This window comes from Glycine max, chromosome 16, assembly GCF_000004515.6.
Source record: "Glycine max cultivar Williams 82 chromosome 16, Glycine_max_v4.0, whole genome shotgun sequence".
NCBI lineage: Eukaryota > Viridiplantae > Streptophyta > Magnoliopsida > Fabales > Fabaceae > Glycine > Glycine max.
This window is the reverse complement of record NC_038252.2, coordinates 7170263-7183786: the sequence shown is the minus strand read 5'-3', so window position 1 is coordinate 7183786 and position 13524 is coordinate 7170263. Positions and strand designations below refer to the sequence as shown.

Sequence of the window (13524 nt, the reverse complement as noted above, 5' to 3'; positions counted from 1 at the left end):
TATTGGTCAATGAAGGGAATTTTGTATGTTCTGATTGAAACTATTTGTGGGAGTTGCTGATTAATAATATAAGAAAGAAAAATATACGATCCTCGAGACTTAAAAATAAAATTATTTGAATGACAACTTCATCACACAATCACCAGTAATAAATAAATATTTCTGGACCACTGAATAATTATAAAAATTAAGGTGGTCTTGCATTAATTAATTTATTTTGGACATTACAATAATTCGTAATAAAAATGTATTTAAATCTTCAATAAATCTGTAACGTCCTGTACATTTGTGTGTGTGTTTTTGTTACGGGAGTTGTTATGTTATGGAAGGTATATATATATATATATATATATATATATATATATATCTTTTATATGTAACTTCTTAAAAAAGACAAAATCTATTAGGTCCATGGCAACCGAAACTCTTGATAGTGAAAGTGCCAACGAGTATATATACAAAGTTATTAGAAGAACTAGACCAAACCATGCAGAGAATGGTATCTGATAGCTATGGCCTGGACAAGCTGAAATTAATGCGAGTCATTCCTCGAGTCAACCAATATTTATGCTTTCCGAAGCTACAGATATAAGATACCTGCGACGGATGAGAGCAGCGTGGGAGTGAATATTCGTACGGACTCAACCTTCATAACCATATTGCATCAGAGGGTAGATGGCCTAGAAGTTAAATTGAAAGATGGAGAATGGTTTGGTGTTGATGCCTCACCTTTGTTTTGTGTCATGACTGGTGATGCATTTATGGTTAGCTTCTACAATAATCTTATAGTAAAATATTGGCTTAAATATTATTATTTTAAAAAACTTAAATAAACATTATTTTAATCCATTTAAACATAATAGTTATATTATTAATATTTAGATCAAATAAAAAATTAATTAAATAAATCATAGCTATAATAATATATTCAAATGATTCTATTAATTTTTATCACTATTTCTAATAAATTAATCTTACTTATTATAATATTTTTTTTATATATGATAACTTTAATATATTTAACATAATAAAAAATATATTAGAAGAAATATTAAAACAAAATAATAAAGACCAAAAATAAATTTAAAAATTGTTTTATTAGAGGGAGTACTCAACACCAATTTTTTTATTGGAAATCTAAAAATAAATTAACTAATTTATTGATGACTAAAAATATATTTAAGCCAAAAATATATTAAAAAGATTATTTTTGAGTTTTTTTTTACTTGGAATTAATATTTCCATTTTGCTGAACTTTTGATTAATTTGAATAGCTTTAATTCATTTGCTTACTTAGGTCCAGAGTAGTGAAAGGATAAGAGCTTGTGAACATTGTGTGATCATGAAATCAAAGGTAACAAGGTACTTCTTGGGATTATTTTCATACAATAGTAAGATGGTACAGGCATTAGAGGATCTAGTCATGAGGAGCATCCAATACGCTAGAAGCCATTCGACCATTATGCATACGTTGGTTTTCGTTTCACAGAAGAAGCCGTAAAATATACAAGTCGTATCAAAGCATATTGTGATATTTAATTTAAGACATGCAATCTATGTGTGTATCTTATGAAGGAATTGAAGACCATTTCATATATATATATATATATACTATAAAGAAAGGAATAATTGAAATGTTAGAAGTTGAATGTAATAGTTTGTGTTTTCCTTGTCCGGGGCAACTTATTAATTTATTATATATAAATAAATGTTTCTTCATTTGTCATGAGCAAATAATTCAACGTTTTTATGTCCAAAAAAAAAAAATCCATCCCTACTTTCATGGTTTAAAAGTTTCTACGAAGTATGAACTCCAGAATTCTATAGGCTAATTAAGTTATTACATGGGTGTTAGCTAGCCATATAGTCCATGCAACCTGGTCATATGAGCATTACTATTTACAAATCTTACATAGTTTGGTTGAGCTTAAGCCCTGAATTTATGTGATTACTTGTGACTCATAATTGATGATGGACTCAGTGTGATATTTCATCAAAAAGCTAAGAGGTCAGTTAATTTTGGGGTGAGAATGCGTTGAGGAAGTTCTAAGCCAGTTCTTCTTAATGACTTACCACGTATTTAAACTTGCTTCCCTTAAATTAGTATAAATGGATTTCATTGAAGGATGTCTTATGTGTTGAGAATAGTCCTACATCGGATGTTTAACAAATTTGATAAGTGTTTATATAGCTAGGTAGACCACCCTCTTATGAACCGGTTTTTAAGGGGTCTTTTCGGATGCATGTATTTGCTGCACTATAAAATTTAATATGGTATCAGAGTCATATTTTATCCGGTGGGTGCCGCCAGCCCTTGCTTTGTAGTGACGAGCCCTGCCTCGAGGGGGCGTGTTGAGAATAGTCCAACATCGGATGTTTAACCAACTTGATAAGTGCTTATATAGCTAGGTAAAACACCCCCTTATGAATCGGTTTTTAAGAAAAAATTTTGGATGTCTTTGCTGCATTATAAAATTTAATATTATGCCCCTTCTCCGATAGTATCTTCTTTTGTTTGTTTTGTTTAGCACTTTATAGCTGAGCTGACTAGGGTTTGATTTTTGTTGTTTATTATTGCTTCTTATTTTTCATCTTTTTTGTAGTTTCTGATAATTCTTCTTTTTCATTCTTTCCATCCCTAATCCTTCATAATTGATATGATTGGTCCATGCTGTTTTATATTGACAAAATCACAATTAATTTTGCCATACCTGATTGGTCCATGCTGTTTTATGTTGACAAAACCACAATTAATTTTTTTATACCTGCGTGATGTGTTTCTTTTGAGGTGCATAACTAGCGTTAAATCTAAGTGCAATCTGTGTAATGTATTGCTAATACTACTTTAGGAATTCAAAGAACCGTGTTGGGCATTAAATTTTTGCTAATCCAAGTAAAATAGGGTTTTATTATTTTATTATAGTTTCGCTCATTCATATTATACTTCACAGAATTCACAATGATAAATGTTATATTTATTTTATTTTTTAATAATTTTATTAGATGATTTACTTTAACTATTAAACTAATTAATTAACATAAAAATATAATATCTACTTAAGTGTATGGTTTTTTTTTATCTTGTTTTAAACTTGATTACAAATATTTAACATCATAAGATAAGATTAATAGCAGAATAAATATAATAACTATGAAAACTGTAAAAGTATTTTCGATAAGTTCTAATCCAAGCAACTATATATTTTTATGTTAGATTCTATTAACAAATAAGATTTTTAATTTATGAGTTATAAATATGATAAAGATAATGATATCTATTTAGAAAAAGGAAAAAAAAAACAAAATATATTTCTAATTTTCCTAATAAAACTTAATTAATTCCCTAATAAATCTTCTTGATGCTTTTGTTTATCCAATGATATTCCAAGATTTCCTCATTCTGTACTCTATAATGCCCCTAACAAAACAAAACCACTACAAAAAAAAAAAAAAAAAAAAAACCATCCTACTAGCTTTAGCTAGGAGAGGAACAGTAGGTCATGCTTTGCCAAACTAGCAGCCACAACATTGCCTTCGCACATGACACGAGACAAACGAAAATCTTCAATCTCCTCCTTTAACCGATGAACCATGAGGACTAGTTGGCCTCGACTACGATTCGAAGCCACTCCTCTCTTCACTAGCTCGACAACATTCTTAGAGTTCGATTCTACCGAAATTTTCCTGAAGTCTTTGGCAAGAGAAAGCCTAATTCCATTGATAATAGCCCAAAGCTTTGATTTCAGGATTGAGCAAGGCACTAAACCACATGAGAATGGCCTTAAATGCCTGCTCTTAAAGTCACGTATAATGCCACCACACGCCACCTTATTAGATGCTTTAGAAAACGGTCCATCACATACAATTCAATTTCCTGCATCAGCTTTTCTGCTAATAAGATACTACACTTGGAATCATCACCCCACAGTACTCCATCGAAAATAAAGTTATTTCTACGAATCCAAATCTGATTCAACAACACGCCAAACCGAGTTGGCCATTCCTTGCTCCCTTGACCTACTCCTTTGCCAAAGGGCATGGAGGGTAGTTCCCTCTTGGCCATAGATGATGCAAAATGCATCCTCAGTCATGTGCCTATCTCTTTTCTTGCCATTTCTTAGAAAGGCATCATGCATGGTTTATCTTCCAAAGAGGGTCTTGAGGGAGCGTGCATGTCACACAAGGTGATTTTATTATATGTTGCTTTCACCCTGAACTTGCCATCACTTGATCCCACCCAAAGCAGCACGTATATATATCTATATATGTAGCTAGGAGAGGGTAAATTTGTGATCATGCATGTTGCACACTGCCTCCCACAAATAGTTCCCGCGATGTTAACTATGATTAGCCGTTTGGATTAATAAAAATTAATGATAAGATAAATTTATCTTTTTTCTTTAAAATTTAAAAACAAAATTTTATATTTTTATTATGTGAGTACCTTACAAATTCCAAGTATCAAATATTTATCTTAAAAATAAATAATTGTGAGTTAACCGAATATCCCAACCTATCCCACTACTTAAGTGAAAACAACAGTGAAAAAGCATCGGCGGATTTTTCTGCTCTCTTACTTTCTTTCCACTCTGCTGCTACTTTGCTCCGCCAGCATGACGACGGCGTCGTTTACGGAGCTTGACGACGATTTGGTTCGAAGCATGTCCATAGGAGCCGTCTTCTCCGACTTCGTAACCCTTCTTTCCCCTTTCAATTTCATTCTCTTTACTCTTATTTCAGTGCCCTCTCTCACCTTTTAGGTATTTCTTCTTGTTAAGGGAAAAAGAAAATTCCGTTAGGGTTGTCCTTTAATCTATTAGCGAGCCTTTTTGCTCTAAAAATATCCATCGTTGCGATCTCTTGTTCTGAATGTAGCAATACTGGCAGTGAAGATTTTTTTATTTGAACTTGTTGATGTTATTCTTTTTGAGCAAATTATTGAGATTATTAATCTTTTATTTTCGAAAACAAAATTATGTTCTTTTTCATTATCTTGTTCTTGACATTGAAATGGTGGCCTCATTGCAATTGTGTCTTTTCTGTAGGGTTTAATGATCTTTGTATTTTCAGGGTGGGATGATACATTCGATTGATTTCCATCGAAAGGATGATTTACTTGTCACGTCTAGTGGGGATGACTCGGTGCGACTTTACGACATTGCTAATGCTAAGTGAGTTTACTTTTATGACAAAAAGTAATCCCACTATTTGGGATTTAAAAATTAAAAATTTGCTACAAACTCAACTTATGAACTCTGAATACTAAACAATCATTTCAGTTTTTAAGTTTGTTTCATTATATCCAGAAAATAAATTTGCTTTATTGCAGAAGCTTAAATTGTTAATGTAATAAATTTTAGCCCACTATTAATTGTACCAATTATGTCTTCTTTTTTTCCTTGTAAATGGTTTGTCTAATAAATGATAAAGTTTACATGATTTACTTACTGCTTCATACATGAATAATTTTTTTCTATGCATTTTACCATGAATTCCAGGTTATTGAAGACCACTTCTAATAAGAAACATGGTACTGATCGTATATGTTTTACTCATCATCCAAGCTCTGTTATATGCTCTTCAAAGTACAATTTGGAGTCTACTGGAGGTTGGCTTCTCTATATGACAGTTTTATTTGATGTAATTTACAGCTAGTCAGTGGCTACAAATTATGCTTGCAATTATTCACTTCTTATTCCTTGTGTGCCAGAATCATTGCAGTATTTATCAATGTATGATAATCGCTGCCTACGATACTTCAAAGGGCATAAACAGAGGTTAGGTTTGAATGTACTTTTTTCATATATGAAGTTTTTTACAGTGCAGAAGGAAAACTTGGTGCTTTTGCTTAGTTGCTATATGCCGTAGGCAAAAAATAATTCTTGTTTCTTATTGTTGCATCATTTCCCTTTTGTTTTGGGACATCGTTGGTCTCTGATTGTAGGACTAAGATCACAATCTATAAGTAATCATTATTGTGTAAGTTCACTTGGTGGGAAGTATTTCTGGCTACTAAGATTATGATTTTTTTTACCCTACATAAAAGTAAAATAGAACTAGTCTTATTTTCAATTTTTGCTGGATAGTTATTTTATATTTTTTATTTATTTGTTTGATCCTTTTTACTTTCCTGTTTATATCTTCTGCTCTATGTTAAATTGATGTATGTATGTAAAGCTTTCCTGAGCCTCACCTTTTCTTGAACCCAATAAGGAAGACAGCAATTGGTCAATGATTCTGAGTGTGTCAGTTCCTTTATTATACATGATCGTATTGCTGATTTCTTTTTCCATGTCTTGCTTTACAGAGTTGTTTCTCTCTGCATGTCTCCAATCAATGATAGCTTCATGTCTGGTTCTCTAGACCACAGTGTTAGGATATGGGATCTTCGGGTAAATGCTTGCCAGGTTGGTAGTTTTCATTTCTTTTTTTTTTTTTTTTGGGTGGGGGGGGAGGATAGTTGTGTGACTTTTGAAGGCCAATTAAAAGAAGTATAGATTCTGTGTAGCACAAGAATTACTAAGTAAATATATATAAAAGACAGGTGACTTTTTCTACACTTCTTTTCATAACTCACTTAACATGATAACATTTTGTTATAGTTGAGCTCAAGGTTTAAAAATGTGGAAAGCCATCACATGATGCTGGCGGCCATTGCTAATTGCATTAGGCTGTGATTGCAAAATTGGATTGATCGCAGTTGGCCTTCAACAACCACAATGCAACCATGACAGTAATCGCAATTAAAACCCATGGTTGAGCTTCAAAAGATTAATATTTGCAGTGCATCAAGGAAAAATTATAGGAGAAACAATTATGATTTTGCTCACTGATATAGTTTTCAGGGCATCTTACGTCTACGTGGTAGACCTGCTATTGCCTATGACCAACAAGGCCTGGTCTTTGCTGTAGCAATGGAAGGGGGAGCTATTAAATTGTTTGATTCTCGTTCTTATGACAAGGTTTGTATTTGTAACCTTTCTCTAGCCTTTGCTATGCTTTTCATAACTTCACAACTCTGACATTTCCCATATTGGTGTAGGGTCCCTTTGACACCTTTCTAGTTGGTGGTGACACAGCCGAAGTTTGTGATATCAAATTCAGTAATGACGGAAAATCAATGCTTCTGACTACTACTAATAACAATATTTATGTTCTTGATGCATATGGAGGAGACAAGGTTAATTTCTTTGACGATTGAATCCTTTGCATTGCATTTTCCGTATGCAATAATGTATTTTTTTCAAAATATGCGGAAATTGATAGTTTTCTAACTTGTGCAGCGTTGTGGATTTAGTTTGGAACCATCTCCTGGTACCCCAATAGAGGCTACATTTACCCAAGATGGGAAGTACTTGGTGGCAGGTATCCCATTTCATCTCTTTACAATTTAGCTTTTTAAAACTTTTATTTTCACTGCATCTTACTTCCTGGTTATTTTTACCAGCTGATGTGCACCAAAACACCCTTCTAATTTATCCTTTTTTTTTTTAAATATGGTTATTAGTCTTGGTGTTTATGGACTTGAGCTTGAACTAATAGTATTAGTAGTTGACGTAATTATAATTACAAATGGGAGCATTAGGTCTTGGTATTGTATAGCATCCTATAAATCATATACTCAGAATTACTGTTGGTAATTGTCTTTCCTTCTTCCTGTGATAAACTATAATTTGAACATTTGCATATGCTGATTACAGAAGGATTCGAGAGGAATAGTTTTCTCACTTTGTAATAATTAAATTTGACTAAATTACACTCACATCCCTTGAGCTTTTTTCAAATTACACACTTTTTTGTCTATTCCTACTCTAATCCCCTTTTTGTTTGCAAACATTACACTGGCTTCCTCTTATATGTTACACTAACATCCCCTTAATGTTTGAGAACATTACAATGACTCCTCCTTATATATTACGCTAACACCCCTTGCAAGGGAGGTCACTGTAATGGTTAAAAAAGCAGGGGGTATTTGTGTAATTTCATGAAACTTCAGGGGTGGTTAATGTAATTTACTCAAATTTTCTTTGTATAAATTAGCATAATTATCAATTCACTATTTAAATTGTTAATTCATAGTTTTATATATATATATATATATATATATATATATATATATATATATATATATATATAATTCATGGTTGATTTTAGAATCATGAATTGTATTTAAATCATAAGATTCAGATACATAATGAAAAATAAGCTTGGAATATATTGTATCAATGTAAAGTTGTATACCATACTCAAAATTCTCAATGTAATGATTTTAAATTTAAACTAGGAATTGACCTCATAACAACCGTATCTTTGGCAGAATAAAATCATAATTCATGTAGTCAATAACAGCCTTATTGTCAGCTCTTATCAAAGCTAATAAATGCAAAAGAACCCAATCAACCTATAACATACAAGTAACCGAGTCCAAAACTAATTATCCTCCTATTCATTAACCTTCAGGATTAATGTCATTAACCATCATTTCATAAATAACTTAGCCTTATTGTCATATTTTCTGAGCTAATAAATGTAAAGAAAAAACCCCATATAAGTGAAGCCATTATTCAATCTTTTGGGAACAATGAAGGCAAATATAAGAATCCTCCAAATCCACCTAGTGTTAGTATTTTCAAAAACTTCTTTATATTTACTTTTATTGTTCTAAAAATATTCCATGATGGCTTTTTTAGCCTTCTCCATTGTCTTATTAATATAATATAACTCATGACTGGTTTTTTCTCAATATCAATGAGGTGAAGTACACACATAAGAGTCATTACCTCAAGTGTAAACACTACATTGTTTTGGATAATTGAAATATGCACAATTTTTATTACTTCCTTCTAGCCTCCTTTGATAATTTGTCTAATCATTTGATATATTTTCCTTTTCTTTTAGAACCTTTTTCAATATGAGGAAGGATGTTTCAAATTAGGTGTCTACATGTCTCACCATTTCCCTTTTGTTAATAAAGTACTTCTACAAACTCAAGATACTTAAAATCTGGAATGTCTATAGATGAAGCCAACAAGAGATATTACCCTTTGAACTGTTCTCATTAGAGGGAACTCTCCACTCTCTGAACATCAAATTTATGCAGTGGGGTTGCACTAAGAGCTCAACATAAATGTGGTTTTTTTCTTCTAGTAATTTACTAGACAAAAACATAGTTGCTTCCTTTGTTCATTTAACTTGCACAATCTTTTCTTCCCCATGTCATCCACAATGGAGTCAAACAACTCAGTATTTTCTAACTAGTTTACACAACATCTAATGCATAAATAGATTAAAGATCATCAAGAAGTTGATTAAAGATCTCTATTTTCTACCCAACCATGCATTAAACATAATAGAGCATTCAAGTCTTCCCCACTAGTACTTTTGATACTTAAACAAATTGTCAATGTCCACCAACTCGTTGAAGTGTGGACTGTTATATCATGGTAAGATGGGGATTTTAAATTTGGTCTAAAGCTTCTAATGGCTGTAAGCATTTCATGAAAGCTTTGCAACTTAACTATGTTAAAAGACAACCTAGCTTGGTACCTCGAGCTATGTATTGATGAATTTTTGTCATTATCTCCTTATCACATGCCTCCCTTATGCTTGCTATGCCTTCATTTATCTTTTTTATTTTTCAATTGCATTTTCTTGTCTTCTATAAAGAAGATTGGTGGGGCTCTTCCAATCACACTTCCTTTGATCCTTCCACTAGTAGTATTAGTTACAATCTCTAAATCCTTCTTACTTCATTACTATCACCTTAGTCATCAAGATCATGGTGCATTCATTGAAAACTTTCATCATCTTGATTCTTCTTATCCTTCAAATATCCCCCACAATTCTTCTTTGACCTCTTTTGGACCTTTAGGTTAAGCTACAAAGTTGCCCTTCTTTCCCATGAAATGTGCTCTTTTGCTCTATTCATTCCATCCTTTAAGATCACAAGTTGTGTAAACAACAGTTAGTGTCATTTCCTTGCATCAATGCTAGAAGGATTTGAAGATGCTTCACTTACTATACTTGATACTAATCCTATAAGTATAAATAAAATATAATTCCCACAATAACAACAAAAAAGTTTCTTTAATTTAAAAACATTTTTTTTTAAAAAAAAAAGTGTCTTCTGACACTGTAACTTGTGCTGTACAATATGAAATAAGGTCAAAATTTTAAATTCCGTATCAACATATTAAAATAATAAAGGGAAGGATTACTGAAATCTGAAATAGGACAGGGTGGGGACTAAAATAGAGTATTTAATATAATTGAAATACATGAAATTGAAACAAAACAAGACAATCACATGAAAGAAGACATTGTTTGAATAAAAAAGAGATAAGTAAGAGAAACCTAGAAACAAAATTGAAATAGAAGACAAACAGAGAACTGGGAGAAGTATGAGAAACAGTGTCAGATGCACAAAATTGGAACTAAAATAATATTACAATAAAATTGAAATAACTAGAGATGGCTGTGCTTCCTGGAGTAACAGAGGGGTCAATGTCTGATGACATGATTTGCAACTCACAGTGTAGGTTGTGCGGGAGACAAATGGAAATAACATCTTTATATTATACCCATTTACTCAAACTCTGAGACAATTCACATTTTGGGATTTATATACATAATCTAAAACCCCAAAAAATGTTATTTCCCCCACCCTCACAAAAGAAAGACCCTTGAAATGTCTGAGAAAGCATAGACTGCTGTCATTCACCATGGTGTTTTACACCCAAACCCGCTCCACCATAATCTGTTTAACAATACTGATTTTGAATATTGTGCTTCCCCTACTTGCCTTTAATACTTTCTGCCATGTGGCATAGCTGATTTGTCTTTCCACCATGGGCTGTAATATACTATTGATAAGAGAAATTACCAATTTGATAATTATACTCAGGAAGATGACTGGCCAAGCTGTAGGACTTGTTTGATCTAAAACTGAGAAAATGTCATTTTATTTTCAAGCATCATTTCCTTTCTATTATTGCTTATTGAATTTGCTGAGCTCAAGAGTACTGCCCATAATGAAATGAGGTGTGTAGTATATCATACATGGTTCTTCAAATGAAATTATAGTCGATGAGTATAGATTCATTAGATTGTGGGTGCTGGTTACTTTGTTCTACCATTAACATTTTCCATAAGCTAGATGTAATTAATGAGTATAAAATTTTCTTAATTTTGATGTCTAAGGATCTGGAAGCGGAACCATGCAAGCTTGGAGTATTGAGATGAAAAATGAGGTATTCCCTATTTTCTACTACAATATGATTCTGCTAATTTTATTTATTTATTTTTAATTCTAAAAGGATACTTTAAAATGAGACATTTTCGTTAAACTGAGAGAGAACAGAAGAGAGAAAATCAAAGAAGAAAGAAACTGATATTATTGATCTGTAAAAGTTAGTTAGAGTTAGTTACAATTGAGGTATATATAGACCTCTGCACTGCTGAACTAACCATAACTGATTCTAACTAATCAACAGAATCTAACTGCCTGATCCTAGTGAGGTGCAGTTAGAAGAGACTAACAGCCCTGTACTGCTGACTAACATTAGATGGGTGTTGCTAGCAAAAGCCAACAGCCCTTACAATAGCTATCTAACATTAGATGGGTGCTGTTAGCAACAGCTAACAGCCCTTACAATCATTATCCAAAACTGTTTAAAAACCTTTCTTAACACTTCTGCATGTTATCTTCTCTTGTTCCTGTGCTGATTGTCACTCTTCCAATCTTCGCACTCCAGTTACCATCGACTGGGGATTCCAATTCCAGCTACCACCATTTGGTAATCAATTTATTGTTGAGCTGTCTTACTTTTATGGATTTAACTCCTAATTTCAAAAGATAAAATATGGACTTATAACTTGATTTAAAGATTAATGAATTAGATTTTAGTAGATTCATATTTAATATAAATGTGCATGTGTTTTATCAGAATCTGAAGCTTTGACTTAATCCTTGGTTTCAACTCCACACATTATCTTTGGATTTTAAAATAGCCAAAATCTCAATATTATTGACTTAATTCCTGTAAAATGTTTGCTATTGACAATGTGTTCATACTGTACTGTCCTTTCTGTTCTGAGTGTACTGTTGCTTGCTTATGTATTATACTTCTGATTTTATGCCCCTAATCCTTATACACTCCCTCTAATCAGTTAACTAATTCATAAGAATTAAGGATAACATTAAATATGTCCAATATTTATATTATTTTTTTCAAAATTACCCTTAACATTAATGAAACGCATAAAAACATTAATGGATATTGTTCTAATTTTTTGTTGATACAATCTTTCACTGCCATGATTTTAATTAAGGGTATTTATGTAAAAAATAGTTAATGCTAAATATATTTTAGAATGTTTCTTATAAAAAGGAACAAAACTTTGGTCTTAAAAGAGGATACGGAGGGAGCATAAATAATGTCATGAGCATAAAGACATGAATGAAACGTTGAAACAGTAGCATGATGTCAGCTGAAAAAGGTTTTATATATTTATTTACTGATATATTTCAGGCTTAAAGAGGGTCTCGTTTTTAGTTTTAATGTTATATAAAAAAAATCGTTTTAATCTCTGCATTTCAACAAAAATATGGTGTCACTCATCAAGGATTAAAAGTACCTAACTTTTAATTTTAAGACCTAAAAATAAATGAAATTTTAATAAAAGATTAAAAGAAAAAGTCATATTTTAACCAATATTTTATATTTTGTCAATGTAATAGCGCAAAATTTTTGCGATGATGAGCCTCTGGTTTTCTTCCCTGCAGGTGGCATGTTGGACCAGCCATATTGGTGTTCCTTCGTGCTTGAAGTGGGCCCCTCACAAGGCCATGTTCGCTGCAGCTTCAAGTGTTCTCACGTTTTGGATACCCAATAATGATTCAAAGCTAAATAATGGTGGCACAGATGCTGAAGCTGGACCTTAACCCCAACATTGAATTAAATATGCTCTTCCTGTCCCAGCCCAGCCACAACTTTGTTTTTGTTGTTGTATCAAGAATTTAACTAACGCACTTCAGAAAAAAAAAATTGACTAACTTGGGAATTTGGTAAGCTACATAGTTTTGATACATTTCTTGAAAATTTTGATGATGCTCCAGGATGTTTGTCAATTCAATTCAATTGTAAATCCCATCACCGAATGCAATTTATGTTGAAGTTTTAGCTACATTGAGAATGTTCTTTATTGGTTAGACAATTATTTTTTTCCCCCTAGTAACATTAAGGTCTTACACATGTTAAAGACGTTTTAACAAGCTCACGTCGTCATTTTGTTAGATAGTGTTACTTTTTTACTAAACGGGAGAGAAAAAATTTATTATAACCCACACAGCAGAGGGTATCTTGCGTCAGAGAAGGCCTTTTGAGTTTTGACGATGGTTTCTTTCTGAGAAAGAAGAAAATAAAGGAGAAAAACAAGAAAAAATAAAATGGGCTTCTAAAATTTAAAAATAGCTTATTTTAATTATTTTTTTAAACAAAGCTTATTGTCATAATTTCTAGAAAA

General features: G+C 32.0%; 1 protein-coding gene across 2 annotated transcripts; it reads left to right on the top strand.

Annotated features, from left to right (window-relative positions):
• The first annotated feature begins 4514 nt into the window (after positions 1–4514).
• Positions 4515–13185, top strand: LOC100814231 (protein ANTHESIS POMOTING FACTOR 1). 2 transcript variants are annotated; one of them, XM_006599038.3, is made up of 11 exons: positions 4515–4691; positions 5071–5171; positions 5499–5608; positions 5711–5777; positions 6308–6407; positions 6846–6962; positions 7043–7180; positions 7284–7365; positions 11200–11249; positions 11754–11795; positions 12785–13185. In XM_006599038.3, exons 1-11 carry the CDS (start codon positions 4614–4616, stop codon positions 12941–12943), a joined length of 1044 nt encoding a protein of 347 aa, XP_006599101.1. In that variant the 5' UTR covers positions 4515–4613; the 3' UTR covers positions 12944–13185. The 2 variants fall into 2 exon arrangements, with proteins under 2 accessions (XP_006599101.1, XP_003547718.1); XM_003547670.4 differs by lacking the exon at positions 11754–11795 and having other exon boundaries at positions 4518–4691.
• Positions 13186–13524: the final 339 nt, after the last annotated feature.